General features: G+C 34.6%; 2 protein-coding genes across 2 annotated transcripts in view; one reads left to right on the forward strand and one right to left on the reverse strand.

Annotated features, from left to right (window-relative positions):
* Positions 1-2,534: 2,534 nt before the first annotated feature.
* LOC110105125 (sorbitol dehydrogenase) lies at positions 2,535-11,120 on the reverse strand. The gene is made up of 6 exons (XM_020834498.2): positions 10,771-11,120; positions 8,933-9,000; positions 8,582-8,818; positions 5,930-6,220; positions 3,196-3,383; positions 2,535-3,110 (listed from the first exon to the last, which is right to left on the reverse strand). Exons 1-6 carry the CDS (start codon positions 10,865-10,867, stop codon positions 2,918-2,920), a joined length of 1,074 nt encoding a protein of 357 aa, XP_020690157.2. The 5' UTR covers positions 10,868-11,120; the 3' UTR covers positions 2,535-2,917.
* A 2,591-nt stretch (positions 11,121-13,711) lies between these two features.
* LOC110105121 (SPX domain-containing membrane protein Os06g0129400) overlaps positions 13,712-20,738 on the forward strand; it is a 43,446-nt gene continuing 36,419 nt past the window's right edge. The window contains exons 1-2 of the mRNA XM_020834493.2: positions 13,712-13,947; positions 14,029-14,183. The gene's annotated coding sequence lies outside the window, so the exon portion shown is untranslated. The remainder of the gene's footprint in view (positions 13,948-14,028; positions 14,184-20,738) is intronic.

Raw genomic sequence — 20,738 nt, forward strand, 5'->3', positions numbered from 1 at the left:
TAAGGTGACTCTCTTTAATCTTATATGTTATTGGAGCTACTCAAACCTTTTCACGGATATTTTCATTTTGTATCCAGTCTCTAAGAATAAATCCACTCATCCACCTGAGCATATCCTCATCTCAACAATACATGGAAAACCCTAAAAAGGGGGAAACCTATGGGGTCTTGTCTAGTTGAAATGGTTCTACTAGTATTTGGGGTTCATTACACGTTATGTCCTTCCTCGGGGGAAGACATTGTCATAATGTGACAAGCACAATATATAGTTAGAGTTGAAAGAATCCTATGACATGAGAGTTGTTCTAAGGAAAGTGTTGGCCTGCTTGTTTGGCCAGTATGATCGTAGTCGAGCGACAACGGTCAGAGGGATCGTATTTGGAGGTTTGAGGTATCATAGCTAGCAGGGTGATTGTGTTCGGAGTGGATCATAGTCGACGAGTGACAAAGGTCAAAGGGAGCTTAGTCAGTAAGCAACAAAGGTCGGAGTGGATCTTATTCAGCGAGCTATGGTGGTCAGAGGGATCATAGTAGGCTGACGACGATTGTTGGAAGGACCGTATTCGACGAGTCACATCGGTGAGAAAGATTGTAGTTGATCTGCGATGGTGGTCAAACGGATCGTAGTCGGCTGGTGACGTTTGTCAGAATGATCGTAGTTGGCAGATGATTGAGGTCAAAAGAACTGTTGTTGGATGATGTCAACTCATCCCTTAAATCAATATAAGGGAGAAGACAATATGCTAAAGAGATTTCAAGACTTTCAAATATTGGTCCCCTTGATCTTGATTGAATAACAGAGAATATTCCAATAATGTTTAACGATGGCTGGAGATTAAGAATTCATCAGTTGTTGGGTAGATGTTTGGAAATGTTTGATTGTTGGGAAAAGATCCAACAAAAACCAATGAATAGCTAGAAGTCCGACGACGAACGTTGGTCGGAGTCTAGCGACAATCAGTGGTCAAGAAAATATCTGACTGGTGGTGCAAGCTTGTGAAAGCAATAGAGATCCTTTTGTTTTTTTTGTTTTTTTTTTCTCTTCCTCCTTTGGAAAAAATGAGGGGTCTATTTGTATTTTTTTAAGGTGCCATGATTAGTAAATATGGAGAAGATCAAAAACACGTTGTGAGTGTTTCAATGAACAGCCTATATCAATCCTCTAGTTCATAGATCGTTCATTGAGCATTTGAGTGTCTTAATTATATCAAAATTCAACTATCTTGGGCTTGTTGGATTCGTCTGGTCGTGCCGCTCGATTTGACTATAAGCATGTCACATTTGCATATCATTTGGTTATCTAATTGAACTTATGAAGCTTTCAAATAGGCTTCGGGCCCTCGATTTGGACCAATTTGGGTTTAGATTATACCGATTATGGTGTCGTTAGGTTCATCTCCTTGAGATATTCAATTTGAATATAAGCTTGCTGAAATCAAAGTTGGGATAGCTCCAGATTTAATTCTGAAAGTTTCTAATTCAAACTTATTACAGGATTCATACTTTGATCAATATAATTTCTTTTATTATATTTCAATAATATAAAATTTTCTATAGAATATGAATTTAAATATTCACGGATGATATTTGAAAAAAAAACTCAATTTCTTCATTAAAATTTTATTACATAATTATAAAAATACATAATAATCTGTAATAATGTTATTATAATAATATAATTAATTATAGATTTTATTTGAAGTCCACCAAAAAAAAGGAAACATGCAAAACCGGAAACATTTTTCCACATTCAATATGGAATGTGAAAAAATATTTTCTTTTTTTTTTTAACCGTAAATTTAATTCACTCATTCTAAAATACGTGAATTTGTTTTACGCACCCGCTCCTTTTTAAATTAATCCTAAACACTAATTCTCCAGCTAAAATAAAATCTAAATATGCTCCTTTTTATAATTTCGTCAAAGATGAGTTCTAAATTATTGTTAACATTTTTTTATTAAATTGAAGTTGTAATTTTACTTTATTTAGCCCTAACTAAATACATGCAAGTCACTAATGATTTAAATACAACAATTTAATCATTATTATTATAATAATAATTAAAATTTTAACTACCTATTTGTACAATAAGATCATATTATTTTCTCTAATAACATACATAATTTTTAAAGTATATATGATATGACCAAATTAATATAAAATAAAAAATAAATAATCAATAATCAACAAAGGTTTCCTTTCTGACGGCTTTGTTATTGCTTCATAAAGAAACATTTTAGTATAAAAATTTTAATTTTAATACTAAAAAGTTATTTTAAGAAACAATAAAATAGTTGTCGCAAATAAATCTTAAATATTATTAAATAATCATTTTGTTAAACTCTCAGTGATCTAAACTTTAAACAACAAATCTACATATTTATGAACATAAATAAACGAATTCTTTAATAAATCAAGCTTAAAGAAACTGATGAAATTTATTCAATTATTTAAAAAAAAAAGAAAATAAATAAATCTGATGTGAATGCACTAATTCACCTATGGTCCTAAGCACAACGAAGAACATCTGGAAATACCAGTCATAAATCAAAAGCATTGCATTTTCAAGCCATGCAGCAGTGTTTTCTTTACAAGGTCTGCAGTTTATTCAAGCCAACGAAGAAAATTCACCAAAATGAGGAAATCTGGATTGCAGCATGCCATATGTTCTCATAAATAAAAGAAGGAAAGAGCAGAAATTAGGCACTATGCTTCACTCACAAAGCTCTCATACATGATAGGATAGGACCAGTCTAGAGATTATTGTGTGCGGACACCGGACGGAGAGAACCATCCAATTTTTCTCTCTATGTATAGTAAAAGACAGTCAAAGCACAATTACTGTAGACAGAGAGAAAACCGGACAGTTCTCTCCATCCGATATCCACACACAATAAAAAGTCCAGAAGAACAGAGACTACAGGTTGAACATGACTTTGATCGCATTGCCGCCTCGAGCGCTGACTTCAAATGCTTCTTCAACCTCCTTCTGAGAGAACCCGAACCGATGCGTGATCAAAGGTTTCACATCAATCTTCCCTGATCTCAGGAACTCAATACAGAGGGGCCAAGTGTCCTTGTAGCGAAACAAACTAACAATGTCAACTTCTCTGTTACAATGTCATGAATGTTAGTAAAGATGTTATCATCACATCTATGTTACAAGATGAAGAAGGTGTTATGAAAAAATTTCACCTGGCTGATGCAGAAGTGAGAGGAAGAGTCATCTGATCGTGGCCCATACCAATAAGACAAACTTTGCCACCAAGACGAGTAGAATTTAGAGCAGTCGACATTGTTTTGCTGAAGCCAACACAATCGAAGGCCGTATCAATGTCAGATCCCATAACTTTCTGTATTTGATGGACCTCATCATCCAAATCCTATTCATGTTGTTTTCGTATGATTAGCTAAGTATGAAGGAAGTTGAGGAATCAATCCTCAGGTAACAAGAAAGGTAAGAATTGCAACTTTTCACATAGAAAGATGTTCTGCAGGTTGTTTGTTGCATCACAATCAAAGATAGCTGGTAACGTGGTATCACGATAACAAGCAGAAACCCAAGCGATGTTGAGGATTGTTAGAACTTTATTGAAACAGGGTGGGTGATAAGGCAGTGGCTCACAGGGCAAATTATTTTGTGCGGACATCGAAAGCCGTTTAGAGTATCATAAAAATGCGCCATATCACCCCTATTCGGTACCGCAGCTCGATACTATTGGGAAATTTCTATAAGTGGGCCTATATATTTATACATATAAATAAAGTTTTATATATTAGAAGCTATCTAAAATTAAGCCAATTAAATTCATGATCTATTTAAGTATTAAATTATTATTTGGCATATGTAACATCTCAGTTAAATTTGTATGAAATTAATTTGTGTAGAGGTCGGGTATTTATTTTATTTTAATGATGGACTGAAATAAAATATTTACAATTAAAGTATATAAGGGTTGTGGTCCCCAGTTTAAACGGTAAAGTCCTCATTTTCCTCATTTTTCATCTTGTTTGAAAAGGTGTCTCTCGCTCTCTTGGAGAACGCCGGTTCAAACGTGGAAGACCGAAAACTTCAATTCGGCATTTCAATAGATTTAGGTACGCTTCCGAAAATTTTTCTCGATGATTTGACATGTCTTTCGGAGACAATCGATTTTTTTTTTTTTTTTCTCCATTAAATCTTAACAGGTACTGCTCGATACCGAGCTCGGGACTACTTGGTACAGGATGACGTGGCTGCACCTGATTCGCCTATGAACGACAAGCTGTGTCCGGTGTCCGCACAGAATAATCTATCGGCTCACAGAGTACAGTTCCCCATTTTTATGGACATGGAAAGAAAACTTGAAGCAATAAAAGAGGAGAGAAAAAACTCTCTTTCTTGGAATTGAAAGAGAAATACATTTGCCGAGAGCCTAAGTTGAAGAAATCACTATTTTTACAAGAAGTCAGACAAGATTAAGAATGACATATAACAACATAGTGATCTTCAAATCTATCAGGAACTAACACAGTGGGTTAATTGAAGATGCAGTACAGTTCAAGAATAAAATTTTCTAATGCAATTAATACGAGCATAATATAAATTCATGCAAAAAAAACTTAAGAATTCATATATCACAAACAAACTAATTCAACAACTTGCATTCTTGAAATGTAAGGTGTCAATAGTATAATTTTAACCCAAAAGATGATGAAATGATCAAAATAATCTCATAAATGCAGCAATAATTTATGGCCATATAAAATTAGTGAGCAATTGTAATTTAGTTTATACCAATTGACTTTTTGATGTACTAAATTTGAATAAAATCAATAGTACCAATTTAGTTAACATCAAATCATGTAGATGAAAAAAGAACAACGAATACAAATACAAACATAAAAAAATAAAGTCTCATGATGGTACAACGAGATGACTTCCTCAGGACTTCAACAACACCTGATATAATCACACATCTAATTTGTGCTCGTAAATAGTAGCAAATAGTAGCACAGATAACAACAGAGGTATAACAACAATCTGTTGATTGCTTTCTTTTAAGCTTTTAAAGACAAACACCCTATCAGAAGCTACAGTAGTGCTTATAGCATAATCAATCTGAAGCGCAATTGATTATGAGAAGGAAATGGTCAGCAAAGAGAAAAGACTTCGGTGAGTGCCAAGGAGGAAGGTTTTCTCGTAGTAATTGTTAGTTACTAGCAGGATCTGTTCAAACAAATCAGGAAACTAATATATACTCAGATGATAAGTTTTGCTCTAAGTTGCATATAAAGAAATTTCATAAATAAGTTAGTTTGCTTGTGATTCTGATAGGAAGTACTTGAGTTCACAAGTAACCTCAAGGATAATACTTGAGTTCGTAAGCAAACCTAGCAAGATTTGGTGAAAAAAAAGAAGATAACTGCTGTTTACAGCAGTCAAACAACAAATTACAGCAGTTTTTCTTAGGAAAACAGAGTAAACTGAGAAAAACAATGGGGAAATTCCCTAATAGATGCAAGAAAATAGCAAACGATACAAGTTTCTTCAATTCAAGAGGAAGAAACAGCTCTCCAAATCTCTAGCCAAGCCTAGAGCCCAATAACACAAACCCTAGATCTCAAATTCCTTCCAAATTCAAGATGAAACCCTAATTCTATCATTAGCCCCTAATTAAAGCAAAAGGAGACATACAAAATTCCTAAACAGCCCTCTAATTCAAATTTCTATCATAAACACCCATTACAATAATTGTTTGGGCCCACTAGGCCATCCGCCCCCCTCTCCCTTGGTTCCGCCCTCCCCCTAGGCCAGTGGAATTAAACTTGAACCGGTCCAGGTTGGATCAGTTCAGCCGGCCTAACGGATTCTAACCCAATCATCTTGTAAAACCAACTAAAGGAACAAGGCCACGTATATCAACCAAATTAAGAAAAGAATTCAAACCTGAATGTTTGTGGAAACCTTAACAAAGTCATCCGCACCAAGAGATTTTGCGACCGAAAGGCGGTATTCGTCAACATCAACTATAATAATTCTGGGGGCTCCGAAGGCACGAGCAGCAAGCATTGTGACTAATCCTATAGGTCCAGCTCCCATGATGAGCACATTAGTCTCTGGGCCAACATTAGCTCTCCTGCAAGCATGTACCCCAACACTAAGGGGCTCACACATGGCTCCTTCTTCCAAGCTCACATCTTCAGGAAGTTTAAAACACAGATCAGCAGGATGCACCACCTGAAAATAAGATGATAGAACTAGGTTCAAAGTTTTAAAATACCTATCAAACTTCAAACTAAGAAAAAGGTATATAACTTGAATTTTTTGAATGGAAAATAAAAAAAAATTAATTTTGAGTCCAGAGCAGCTTTTAAGTGGGAATGAGTTTCAATTATATCAACAAGCTTTATATAACTAACAATTGAACAAATGATAAAATATACTCAGACAATTAATATTAAAATTAAAGACAAGATATATAAGAGAACAATTTATGCACTTGATTCAAACTATATAAGATATACATATTTATAGATGGTAAATAATGACAATTACTAGTCCTAAAATTAAATAAGAATTAGAATAGACATAATGGGAGACGAATAAAGAAGACAAGAATTGAATGATCATTTTTGCTAGAGAATAATTTTTTATCAGTTATTGAACCAAATCAATCAATATCGAAGATTTTTATGGTCATTTATGTTTTCTATCTGAAAAATAGACCTTTTTTAGGAGTCCTTTTTAGGTACTTTAATATCCTATAGATTGCATCAAGGTGTTCTTTAATGGGAGTATTCATAAATCAGCTAACCATTTTGACAGAGTAATAAATGTCTGGATAAGTATGGGAGAGAGAAATAATTTTTTCAATCAAACATGGATACCTTTTTTGTAACTTGGAGAATGTCACCATTTGATCTTATGTATTGATATTTACATCTCATCATCCAATTTTATATTTTGAGATTTAATATCTATTTCTATTGAGAAATATAGAGATATATATATATATAACTTTCTTTGATCTTGCGATGTTCATATCCAAGAAATATTTTAGAACTCTTAAATCGTTAATTTCAAGTTAATTGGCTAAGATCCTTCCTTTTTAGACTCTTGATTTCCTCATCATTATTGCAAGTTAAGATAATATGATCAACATAGACAATCAGGATAGTAGTTTGACCAAAGGGTGATTTCTTTGTAAATTGGATGATGAGTGAGTGATGTATTTAGTGAGAACCTTTCATGACTGTTGTTGCGGCAATAAATGATTGGTTCATGGTTGGAAGCGGCATTAGATTGGAAGCTTTTGTCAGAGGCCATTATATATTTAATTGTAGTTATGATTAAGAGAAAAAATTTAATTAGGTTAATAAGATTTAATTGAAAGCGAGGGGAGAGCTACTCAAGATCGAAAAGTCTTTTGCAAGGCATTTCATGAGAATATAATGATTGAGATGTGAATGAATTCGAGGTGAGCTGAACTTCAGGTGAGCTCCATAAATGTTTAGCAATTTGGATTCAATACAAGTTCAACGATTTAGGCTCAAGAAGTGTTTGGTGATCTGGATCTGCAGAGAGTTTGGCGAGGTGAAAGTTCGCTCAATGTGAAGCTCACAAGTGAGTTTGGCGAGTTGAGAAGAGTTTGGCAGGGAGAGCTCTTGGCGAATTTGAAAGCGGATGAACTTTTGAAAGCTCTTGACTCTTGAGACAAGCTCTTGAAAGATCGAGGTGAGCTTGACGAGACTCATACAAACCCTTGCAATAAATGAACAAGGGACAATATGAATCACTCCTAATAGCATATTAAAATTTGAGATAAGAAAATGAGAAAGAATTTGTTCAATTAATTCAAATTGTAGAAGTTGTACAATTTTATTGGTGATAAACAATGCCAATTATTAGCTAAAAATTAAGGAATAATTATTACATAATTATTGGGAGAGAAATAAGTAAGATGAGAATTGACAGATTGCTATAGTGGACAATTATCTTGCGGTTGCTTTAATCAAAGCACACATATTACTTGCTAATCATTTGGCGTGGGCCACAATGTTGCTTTTATAGAATTTCCACAATAATAAAAGTTCTAAATGCTAATTTAAGGTTTTAGGATTCATGATAACCAAGATAAAAAACCTGTAAATTACTAGTAGACCTACCATTGAGTTCAGTATAAATTTGCCCATCATATAAAGATAAATGCTGCACCGAATATATTGACAGATGGAAGCAATCAAACTGCTAGAATTTTGCCAAAACAATATTAAGTACTTTGTTAACAAAGTTTTATAGCGTGGAAGGAATTATAATTTTGAATAGTTAGCGATAAATTGCAAAGTATGTGGCTCAAATCACAATATTGATCTTGGAAAAGCGACTTTCTCCTTCAAATACTAAACCATAGAACATTTCCAGTGGTCCTTACCTTTTCCACAATGTCTTCTCTCAGATAAAGCATTCAAAAAAGCAAGATTTTTAACAAACTATTAATTCTTCCATATGAAAATAAGCTTCTGTTGATCGCCAAACAGATAAGACAGACAGCAGAACTTAAGAACTGAATAGAATAATATACTGTCATTAAAGATTTACCTGATTAGCAAGAGAACCATGAACAGGTGGGGTGGCAAAGAATTTCATGTCAACACATAGGTTGTACCGCCCGCCCTTACAATGCCTGCAACGTCCGCAACTGATCCCAGGTTCTAAAGCCACTCGGTCACCCACAACAAGAGACTTCACTTCACTTCCTACCTCTTCAATAACCCCAGCACACTCATGTCCAATCACCATGGGTTCTTTGACAATAAAATGAGCACACCTCATTGCCTATCATTTAATTGTAAAATTTGTAACCAAAGAAATCTGATTAGGTTCAGTCATCTCAAAGATGAGAATGATGCAGTAGAAAACATTTCCATTCAATACAAAAAAAGTTTCAACCTTTAAATAATGGACATCACTGCCACAAATTCCAACAGCCTTCATTCGAACCCGAACCTGATGAGGGCCTGACCAAAGTTGAACCATTTTATGAGACAGTTAAAGAAAAAAAGTTGGTCTTTGTTATCCTATAGCGACCATGTGTCCATGTGTAAAAATAAAAATAAAAGTGGCCTTACAATCACCAAAAAGGTTGTTTAGCAACAAATATGATTTAGGCTTCATTTGTGAGGGCTTTCTTACCGCTTCTTAAAACAACTTTTTAGTATAAAATTTTTAATTTGTGTACTAGAAAGATGCTTTAAGAAACAATAAGAAAGCCGTCCCAAACAATGCCTTAATGTCTACTTGGGGTGGTTGTTGTTATTTGTAAAGGTAAATATATAACTATTGCGATAAAATCATTTTTAGCGAACTAAATACAGATTTTGTTTTTTTGCTTTGGAAAAAATAGCCTTAGCTTTCTTATAGTTGTATACTTTTTAGCGAACTTCTTACCACAAAATATTTTCAAAAGCAAAAAAAAGTTATTGCCAAACATGAATGTGGCTGCAATTTGAAAAGCAAAGCAATGAAAAATCTTCAATAAACAAACCTTTAGTAAGACTTCGTTTGGGACAAATTTCTTACTATTTTCTAAAACAGTTTTCTAATACAAAAATTTTGAGAACAACAATTTTTTTTGCTAAAAAATTTATTTATAAAGCAATAAGAAAGCTGTCTCAAATGAAGCTTAATTTTGTAAATTCAAATTTAGTAAATGTTGGAAGGTCAATTCTTAAAACTATTTGGCAAGATAAACATTAATTCTATTTAATTTCTTAAAAAAATGGTTGGTGTGCATTTTCATATTTAAGATTTTAATGAAGGACAAGGAGAGATGTAATGAAGGAAACCGGTGAAAATCACTTACTTCGCCTAGGATTTACTAAATTCGGAATGTAGCCTAAAACGAAACTTTTTTTAAAAAATTGTGAATTTATCTGACTTAAAAATTTGTTTGTTAGATTTAGCCAAAGTCCTAGATAATTCTAGACTAAATTTTGCAAACAAATAGCTCTAAATTAGATAAATAAAGAACAATAGGCCATAATGCATCAAAAAGAGAGATTTTTCAATTAAGAACAGAGATCTTTTTAGGACTAATTATTCTATGCAGACATCTGAGAACTGTCCGGATTAGCTACGCTTTTACGGTCCTTTTGTTGTATTTTTGTAAAAGGGCAGTTAAAGAGCAACAAATATTTAATATTTACTAAATAATTGAATATTTGTTACGCTTTCGCTGTATTTTTGCAAAAGGGCAACAAAAGTACAGTAAAAACGCATTCATAATTGAATATTTGCTGCCCTTTTACTATCATTTTGCAGAAGCTCAGCAAAATGACAGCAAATCCGAATGGTTCTCTCCGTCCGGTGTTTGCACAAAATAATTTCTCCTTTTTTAGGTCAACAAAAATAACCTGCCCCCAATTCAAAAACCAAAGTATCAAGAACTTTAAGTGCATAAAATCTTCTTTTTCTTTTTCTTTTTCATGAGATTCATTTGACTATGATGCTGCTCCTTTTAATCATAAGAGAACTATCCATGAGAAAAAGTTGGCCTCTAGCAATTATCTGTTAATCATGACCAAAAAAAGACATCCAAAATCTAAAAATCCATGACCCAAATCATAATCAATACTAGCCTCACAATTAACATAAATAAATAAATAAATAAAACAACAAAACTGATCGCTTGACAATCCAACACATTTAAAGGCATGGGGATTATCAATTTGTTTATCAAATAAACCATATCCAGAAGAGAAAAAAGAGGAGGACAAGAGAACACATACCGACTGATGGGAGCTTGAAAGGTTGAATCTTTAGAGTGTTAATGCCAACCAGCCATGCTGCCATGTTCTCCTCTCCTCCATCTCCGCCTTTTCCCATCTTCCCCCACTCGTTAGCTCTCTGCACTGAACTAAACCTCTCTCACTTGCTCGCTCTCTGCAGAAACCTCTAAACTTCTCTGTCGCAAGATGGAATAGGGATGGGCCGACGATTGTATTTACTCACTGTCTTCTCCTCTGTCCTATCACACCTATCCAGTTTGGACGTGGATAAAAGTATAAGAAAAAAACTGATAAACTCAGACAGAGAGATGGAGATCTTATCCACATCGATATGGGTATTGGGAAGAAAGAATCGGGGCCGATCACTGGCCGAACTAAAAGTCCATTGGTTACGGAAATTATGCGCTTAATTAATCCGTTTAGCGAGCACCATTTTTCTCAAAATATATTTTTTAATTATAAAAACTTCATTTTTTTAATGAGAATATATATATTTTTTTTAATACACATTTATATTTGATCATCGTTAATTATTGGAAGAAAAATTTACTCTCACACGTATAAGAAAAACTTATATGTGCTAATTATTCGTCAATCATCACATAATAGATTTAAGAGCTATTTGGTTTGTTGAAAAGTAGGTGAATAATATTCCAAATGTAATGATTTTAAGAATTTGTGTTTGATTTGAAAAAAAATCTACTATGGATGAAATTTTGGAACTCACTATTTATTTTAGGGGTGTCAATATTAGACATGACCAGAAAATCACACACAAATCTTACCCGAAAATTTCGAGTTATGGTCAACTCGGATCAGAAACGGGTCAGATTTGGGTTCAACAAATCGATCCGTTTGAAAAAATTGGGTCGGATTCGAGTTGACTCAGAAACCCGAAATTGACCCATTTTTCCCGTGTTTTCCTCGAAAACTAGTTTTTGACCCGAAAATCCGAGCTTAACTAGGTTTTTACTTGAAAATTTGAGATTGACCCAATTTTTTACCTGAAAACTACCTTTTTTTGTCAGCCATATGTCATTCGAGTAGTGTTAGGTTGGCCCGGGCCTGAAACGGGTCAGATTCAAGTTGACCTGAATAGTACCGTGTCAATTCATGATTTGACCCGAATCCGACCTGTGACTCGAAATGGACACCCCTAATTTTTTATGCATTTTAATTTACCTAAAATTCTATCGAATTCTAAATACAATGCAAGTTGGCTCCACTCTCAACATTATTGATAGCATGTCATTGTCATCCACTGCATGCCATCGCCTGTCATAGGTACTAACCACTGTCTATTATCATCGTTGCTTATCACTCACTCCAACTTCCATCAGCCACCGTTGTCATTAGGCTTTATAATACATTCCCTTTACTTCAAATAAAAAAAATATTTACCTATATTTATTTACACTAATTCAAATATTTCAAATATATTATATTAATTTTATAATATATTTTATTTTATAATGTATTTATTTTAAAGCAAAATAAAAATCTCCTTAATAAATCTATGATCAATATATTATTTTAAGCAATTGTCTTATACATTATATATGATATAATGTGATTACATCACAATAAAAGTATATTGATTTTTTAAAAAATTGAGATATCAATACAAGATTTGAAATTACAATTGTGCCATAATAATATGAAATAATCATTAATATATCATTAGAAGCAAGCTAAAGTCCCTCTAAAATTAAACTAGTATTTCTATTGTTTTAAATAAATAGTTTAATTTGGCCTTTTTTTCCAAGCCATGTAGACAACTGGTTAATAAAATATGCGTCAATAATTTTCCCGCTTCAATTTGTGGCTGGCCCATTATCTGTCTGACCGTTTTTTCTTGATGAGGCCCATAAGTCTTTATGTCTGACCGTTTTTTCCTGATGAGGCCCATAAGTCTTTATCTATAATGGGCCCCCAAAGCCGGCCTAATTTGTCCCCCCGATTTTATTATTTTATTGGAATAAATGAGAGCCTTGACAATAAATAAAAAAAAAATGAAAAATCATAATATTTATAATTTTTAATAAATTTAAAATAGCCTATAAAAGGTGAGATTTTTTTTTTTTAAAAAACTGTTTCTTAAAAATCTAAAAAATAAAAACTATTAGTTTTAGCTCAATTGAATTTCGATATCATTCATTACGATAGAAGAAAGTTCTTAATATAATATGCTTTATATAAATTGTGAAATATGAGTTTTAAAGGTCGAAGAATGAGACTAGAGGTATTATAAGTGATTACAATAACATAAACATTTTTCTTATAGAATTACAATAAAGAATACTAATAATCAAGATAGCAGACATTGACCTTAGTAGAGATGACGAGCATCAATGTTGGTGTTGAAGATGAATGTCCGTCTTGTTGTTTATGATGAATATATTGGCATCAACATTAACAATGGTACTTAACTAGTTGGTGATAATAATAGTTTGTACTTACGTTAATAGAGGAATGGCTAGCAATTGTCAATAAGACGCCGTATTTTGAGTGTTGCACTCAATTATGAAGTGTAGGTGATGATGTCGGACATCAGAATTAATATTGATGATAGATATAAAAAAATATTATAAAATACAAAAAAGATAAAATAGAAATAAAAGCATTATAAATGATTAATTATTCTATGCGGATGCAGAATGTTGTTCAGAGACCAACTAGAATGCACCGCGTCACTCCTGTCCTCGATACTGCTCGGTGTACCGCTCGGTACTATTCAGTACTACGATTCGATACTACCGACACGAAGCATTCCGATTAATTTCAGGATAACATTCTTCATCGAGTCTTTGCACTTAATAATTTCTCCTCACATAGATAGACAAATCAATTGGAGCTCATTGAATTCTTTTTTATGACGAATATCTTAATTTTCTGAGCCACATAATATTTAATTAAGAAGAATATGCTTTTGGGGAGTCGAAAATTTGGCTCCATGCGATCTGTCATCAGCTTTCCACGAGATTCATCCCCCGCTCTGTGAAGTGGTCAAAAAATTCGCCGCCAAATCAGTACGTCGCCGAAACTATCACGGCAACGCTCTGGCCAGATTTCTTGCCGCCTCCCTCTCTTTATCCTTTCTTTGTCACTCTCAGAAGAGTTTGCTATAGGTGGTTTGGCTGGTGAAGATATTTGAAGGATGACCGCAGCGCTTCTGAGGTTAGGCCATCTCCAAGCTAGTGATTTGCTCGAGATTCGTACGGCCAGTATCTTCATTATCTCCCGTGCTTTCGTTCTAAGAATCGAAATCTTGTGCGGAAGAAGCGACAATCTCGGGAAGGATTTCTGATACAAATTGTGGAGGATTTTCATATCGGATTTCTGAAGGCTTGTTTTTTCTCCCCGGTGCTATTCTAAGCGGGCTTGGATTGAAGGAGTCTACGAGTTTATACCGGGTAAACTGAAAGTGCAATTTTTTTGTCTTTTGTTGGAAGCTGAAAGGGCAATGCTCTGTGGTTATTTTTATTATTGCTTGTTAGAATGAATCGTTTGCAGCAAAGTTCTTGTTTTGTCTGGATGGTGAAATGGCCATTTGTTGATAAAAGGGAAGATCATAATGACTTGAAGTAATTTTTACCGAAACAGTCTCTTGATCTGATCATATGAGATGAACTGTGAATTTGATACAAAATCATGCCTTTAGGGCTGGTTGTGGAAGGGATTACTCACCTTTAGATATCCTTGGGCTGTTTTTTCTTAAGTTTAGATCTGCCTTTTTCTATTAGCATATTATAAGAATTAGAGGAGAACACTTGCATTAGCATTGCGATTTATGTTTTCTTTTTTCATGATCTCATTATTTTACTCACCTTTATTTTGTATTCATTCTTGGAATATGCACCCTGGAGTTTGGTATCTACTTCAATTATCTGCCTTATTTATGTCACAGAGAGTTATTCACAATCCGACTTGTGATTTATAGGTTGAATTAGAATCACTTGCTAAAAACTTTTCATGTCATCCAGGAAAAAATGCAATACTTAATATACAAGAGCCATGCTCAATTGATTTTATTTGTGGAATTTTGTTCGTTAATTAAAAAAATTTTAAAACCCCTTGCTTCCTAAAATAGCATCTATTTCTGGTCCATGGAAGCAAACCTTTTGTGTTTCGGTATGTTGTTTTGGCGGGAGCTACTTAACCACTTACTAATATAATCATAGTAGTCCAAGAAACTCTAGAGATTTTTTTCTAAACATGGTAACATATTTGAAGTGACATTTGCAAGAAAGATGGAAATTGTCGGAGATTGATGTTAAGTTAGCAAGACCATATTTTTTCTGATGCTTTTTCTAGTTTTGTGTTTCTTTAGATGAGTGTAATTTTTTTCCAATTAAGTTTTATTTACAACAACACTCCTCTGTTCTCTATTCACATCATTGTATGAGCTTTCAAGCCCTTGTGGAGTCTTGACTTCACTCTCTTTATCTCACATTGTCACACGATAATTATCTTTTTTTTTTTTCTGTTTAGCATTGCTAGTTTTTGTATGACCTTTATCTTAAATATATTAATTCATTGAAGAAATGCAAAATATAGTATAACAAGAATTTTTAAGATGAAATTATTTTATTGTGTGTCAGTATTGTGAATATCTGTGAGTGATTTATCTAATGAAAGATAGTTCTTTAAGAACATTTCTTCTTCTAATGCAAACAAGTGATGCACTTTTTTCAATGACTACTGATTTTTCAGTATTTGGGCTTTCAACTTTGTTCACTGGTGCACCTAGAAAATTATATGTTTTAAAAACTCTGAAAAATCAAGATTTTTATTTATTATTAGATTTTCTATTTTAGATCATGTGAAACTTCTGAAAAGAAAGCTCTAACGTGGCCAACACCAGATTCCCATTAGCCCTCTATGTGCTCTTATTAAATCAGCCACATGATGTTGTCCATCTTAACAATTCATTATTTTTCGTTCTTCCTTATTTGGCTATCTAAAATAAGAAATAATTAATTATAGGTTAATTAATTCCTTGTTCTTTGAACTTGTAAATTGCATAGCCTAATGCCCATAGATATGTACCTCTTCTATTGTTTGATTAGAGCAATAAAATTCAAAATTCTCTTCTCTTTATTTTTTTATTTATTTTTTTTATTTATTTTTCCACATGTTATCAAAAAGAAGTTTGATTTATGTTTGCTCACCTTAAGGATTTTAGTGCTCGCTTAAATCCTCATCAAACGCATGGTGAACTTGCCATTTCCTCATGTAGGTCTATGTCTCTCCTGATCTCACGCAGTGCATCTTGGCCCATGCACAAAACATCGTGCGTTCTCATGTAAAGCATCATCCTACCCTATGTAGAGCCTCGCCCGACCTTGCTTAGAGGATAGATCCTTGTCTGAGCCTCATGATTTTCGTACATGAGTTTCACATGCATGTTCGAAACTCGAAGCGTTGGATCCTTTCAATCCCGCAAGGAGCCTGCTTCAATTTCTCAAATCAACCTCATGAGCCAACTTCTTGCCATATCTTTGGTTCTTTTCTATAAACCGTGATTATGGTTAAACATGGAATAGCTTTCAAAAACACTTCTCATTTGACGGCACGTCCAGTCATGATTCAATCATTCATGTTTGCATCGGTAGTCATGTAAGCTTATCCTCAAATCTACCACTTATAGGATACAAATTGAATTTGAAAACTACCTCCAATTGGCCCAATTGGTTATGATATTCATAAGCCAAAAAATGCAACGATGACTTTTCTCAATGGTGCGGCCATTTCTCCTAAAAGAAAATATAAAATTCTTAATATTGCGATATGAAAATAGCATGATTTTGCATTGGTTCATTAATATAATGGAAAATAAAATTGTTCCAAATTCCATGTTTATGCTATGGTAAAAGAAATTTGGGATTCAAACAATTTAATTTACTCGGATAATGAAAATGTTGTCAGGTTACACAATCAAAGGAGCCTTTTATGATCTATGTCACGTAGTGATCTATTCATTACTTAATATTACAATACTCTTAATATATATTGGCAGCAACTGGATGTCTTTAAATGACTAGATTAGGGGTGACTTGGAGATGAAATGAAGTATCAAAAAATTAGTGAAAAAGGCATGACAGTCAAATTTATTCTTGAACTGAATAAAAATCTTGATGAAGTCTGGGGAAAAATATTTGGAACAAAAATCCTCCCATCCATTCAAGAAGTGTTTTCTAAAGTCTGGAAAGAGTAAAGCCAAAAGAAAATTTTGATGATAAAGTAAGTCACCCCAACCACTCAAAAAAAACTTCACACATGCCTATCAAGGTATATTTATACATCCAACAAAAATTTTTCAAAAAGAAAAAAAGCCTTGGTGCATTAACTATAAAAAATATGAAACCATAAAAAAACATGTTGAAAATTATATGGCAAACCCGCTAATTGGAAACTAGGAAAGCAAGATTGTGGCTTCTCAACTGTCAATGGTGAATCTCTAAAGTCACCTACCTCTATACTTTCATCATTCAATCAAGAGCTAATAGAAATGATGTGAAACAAAATAGGAATTGCTTTAGAAATTTATAAAAACTTGATTAAAGTGCTGAAAAAATAAATTAATGTTTCACCAGATGGGATTTTAGGAAATTTAAGAATGTCAATATTGTTATGTAGGGGTGTCAATTCGGGTCAACGGGTCGGGCTCGGGTCGAACCCGGAACTGACCCGGCACTGTTCGGGTCAACCCGAACCCGACCCGTTTTTAAAAACGGGTCAGGTTTTCGGACCCGAACCCGACCCGATTCGGGTCCGGGTCAACCCGACCCGACACGAATGACCCGGAATTGACCCAAATTTGCAAGTTTTCGGGTCAAAAATCGGGTTAATCTTCGTTTTTCGGGTCAAAATCGGGTAAAAAACGGGTCAAACTCGGATTTTCGGGTCAAATATGAGTTTTTGTGTCACTTTCGGGTCAATTTCGTGTTTCCGTGTCAACCCGAACCCGACCCGTTTCGGGTTTGGGTTGACCCGAACCCGGATTTTTCCGGGTCGGGTTCGGGTCGTGTTTCGTGTCGTGTCAAAAATTGACACCCCTATTGTTATGGCAATTAGTTACACAGTAGAATAACACACGGGTGGATGTCCGATGATTTGCCAATGTCCGGAGGGTAGATGTTCTTCGATAGAAGGTGCCAAGGTGAATAGGATGCGATCGACGAGGCGTCGATGTTGTCGTCAACTTCTAGATTGAGGTTGAAGAAAGGGGATTGTAGAATATCCACTAAGCCTTGGTGGTCGTAGACGAATCCGTGGTCATGTCATGCTCGGGATCGGCCATGCACTTGTAAGAAGGTTGGGGAGGGATGGTTGTCTTCTTCTTCTCTTGGACTATAACTCATGAGAGAGGAAATCCAAAGAGAGAAAAATAAGGGAGAGAGATGGTCGGTCAAGGGAGGGGAGGGGCTTGCTTTATGAAGTTAGGGTTAGGGTTTGGAGTATGGAAAAACAACTAAAAATTTGAGATTAATTTTAGATTTAGTTTAATTAGGAAAGGGGAATTGAAATTTAAATTTTGAATTTCAAATTCTAGTCATATGGTAATTGAAGTAGAGAGATAGGAGAGAGGGCTAGGGGGGCCGGCGGCATGCATGAGGAATGAAGGGGATTGGGAGGGAATTAAAATCTTCCTAATTCATTATCCTAATTTAGGAATAAGATAATGATATCTAATCTAATTTAAAATTAAATTAGACTTAAATGTAGGAACTCTCCTAATTTAGCTTTCGTTAATTTAGGAAAATATTTGAAATTCAAATTTGAATTTCAAATTGAATTAAATCTTTCCCAAATTATTTAGGATAATTTAGGTAGGTAGTAATGATGATTGAAATCATCATCAAGAGGTAAAGGAGGGTGTGGCCGGCGTTTAGGATGGGCGGTAGGGAAGGGAGGCTGGTGGTTGTGGGGGCTTGGTCGACGGCTATGAAAGGGAGAGGGGCTATGGGGGTCGGCGGGTAGGAGGAGGGAAGGTTGGGGCTTGGGCCGATGGCTAGGTGGAGGAGGTGGGGCTTGAGACCGGCATCTAGGCGGGGAAGGGGTGGTCGGCGGCTTGAAGAAAGGGGAATGGGACGAGCCACGAGCCCGGACACTTCCTGCGGCTGGTGGGTGTTGCTTTTGCCCTCACCTTATTACTTCACCACTCAAGAACTCACAAGCTCCAAAGAAGAAAACTAGATTTTTTTTTCATTAATCTGTCATTGATCCTAAAACAAGACTAAGGACCTCATATCCAGGCCTCAAAGAGAAAAGAGAAAAGAGAAAAGAGAAAAAAAAAGACTGAAATGCCCTCAGGGCTAGAACTCAAAATAATAAACAAGCAAGGGTGCAATCGTCAAACTAAAAATAAAATTAACTAATGCATGAAATATATAAAAAATAAAGACTCCTAATCGTAGTCGTCGATCTACGATGTCTCCGGTGATAGTCATTTCAGAATCTCCTGCTAATGTCCTCTTCAAGAAATGCTATAAAAGGTTTTTAATCAACTCCAAATCAACTCAGCCCCAACAACATATGACATGATCATTGTATCAACTGTTAAAAAAACATATGATCATAAATACCTTTAATTCAAAGATTGACAAATCTCAACTATGTATCATGGACTCAGGAGTATCATATCACATGACTAGGCGTATATCTCTATTTCATAAATTATATGTTTGCTTTAAGGAGGATTATGTAAGGATTGTTGATGGATCATTATCTTTAGTTACATAAATTGATAGAATCAACATATCAGATTCCATATCCCTAAACTCAGTTTAATTAATTCCTAAAGTTTTATGTAACCTCTTATCCATCAACAAAATTATCAGATATATGAATTGTTTTGTCACGACCTGACCCAGAGTCTCGAATTAATGAGGCGGGAATGGACGGTCGGACAGTTAATTCATTTCTTCAATTGCATATAGACAGTAAAACTAACATCTTCCATTAACTGAAGAGCCTATAATAAATTTCACATTTGAACAATTACATAAATCATATTTTACTTGCTCTCATTTGGTTGTTGTCTTCTCTAGACATATTCATCCTTTCAGTCATTTTTACTTATCAGGAGACTTACCTGAAAAATTGAGGATTACAGTTTGAGTTTACATGGTAACTCGGTGGATAATAATAGTTATACATACATATAATAATCATATTTATTTGACTTTCCTTTATGATGTAGATAAAGGGGGGGTCAACTCATGTAAAAAATAATTAGATTTTTGGCTTCCCTTGAGTCTACTATTTGAGCTGAAATTTTAGCTCATTTATGAGCTGGTCTTTAGTTCACTTATTGAACTAAGGGTTAGCTCATTATTAGCTATGATTTTAGTTCATAGTTATCTTTTTATTAAATGTACTTTTTATGTTTTTAATGTTTTAAGTTATAGTGTCTCTTGGATTTCCAAAAAGGGCTTTTGGAATCCCAAGTTAGGTGTTTTGTATTCCCATGCATGACTCCTTGGTTTCCTCCATGGTTTCATTGCATTTGCCCCCTTGGATTCCGGCCGGCTGCTGGTTTCCCATGCCTGGGCTCTTTCCGTGGTCATGCCCCCTTGGTTCCCGCTCGGCCTCCTTGGCTCCCGTGGCTACCTCTTCGGTTTCTTGGCTTGGGATTTATTTTTAGGTGTTTTAATGTTGTGATGTTTAGGTTCTTGTGATAATTAATGTTAGTGTCTCTTTGTATTCCCTTTCATACCTATATATATGGGAGATTTGTAATGTTTTGAAGAATGTTATGAAATGTTATTTTTGGAAAAGTTTTAACCTGCGGTTTTGCTTTGGAAATCCTGCGGGCTCTTTCCACCCTTCTTTCTCATCCCCTCCGGAAATCCTGCGGGCTCTTTCCACTCTTTCTTCTCGGGCTTCTAACCTCTTTCATCTCTCCGCAAGTGCCACTCCACCTGTATCCTTCTTCTCTAAGTGAAGCAACTTTAGGGTGTCGT

The sequence above is a fragment of the Dendrobium catenatum genome, unplaced genomic scaffold (genome assembly GCF_001605985.2).
Source record: "Dendrobium catenatum unplaced genomic scaffold, ASM160598v2 fragScaff_scaffold_292, whole genome shotgun sequence".
Taxonomy (NCBI): Eukaryota; Viridiplantae; Streptophyta; class Magnoliopsida; order Asparagales; family Orchidaceae; genus Dendrobium; species Dendrobium catenatum.

Excerpts from the sequence above, each read along its gene's own strand:
- LOC110105125 (XM_020834498.2), bottom strand. The coding sequence starts at position 10,867 with ATGGGAAAAGGCGGAGATGGAGGAGAGGAGAACATGGCAGCATGGCTG. Across the intron at positions 9,001-10,770 it reads TTTCAAGCTCCCATCAGTCG|GCCCTCATCAGGTTCGGGTT; the intron begins GTATGTGTTCTC and ends AACTTTGGTCAG. Across the intron at positions 8,819-8,932 it reads GTGATGTCCATTATTTAAAG|GCAATGAGGTGTGCTCATTT; the intron begins GTTGAAACTTTT and ends ATTAAATGATAG.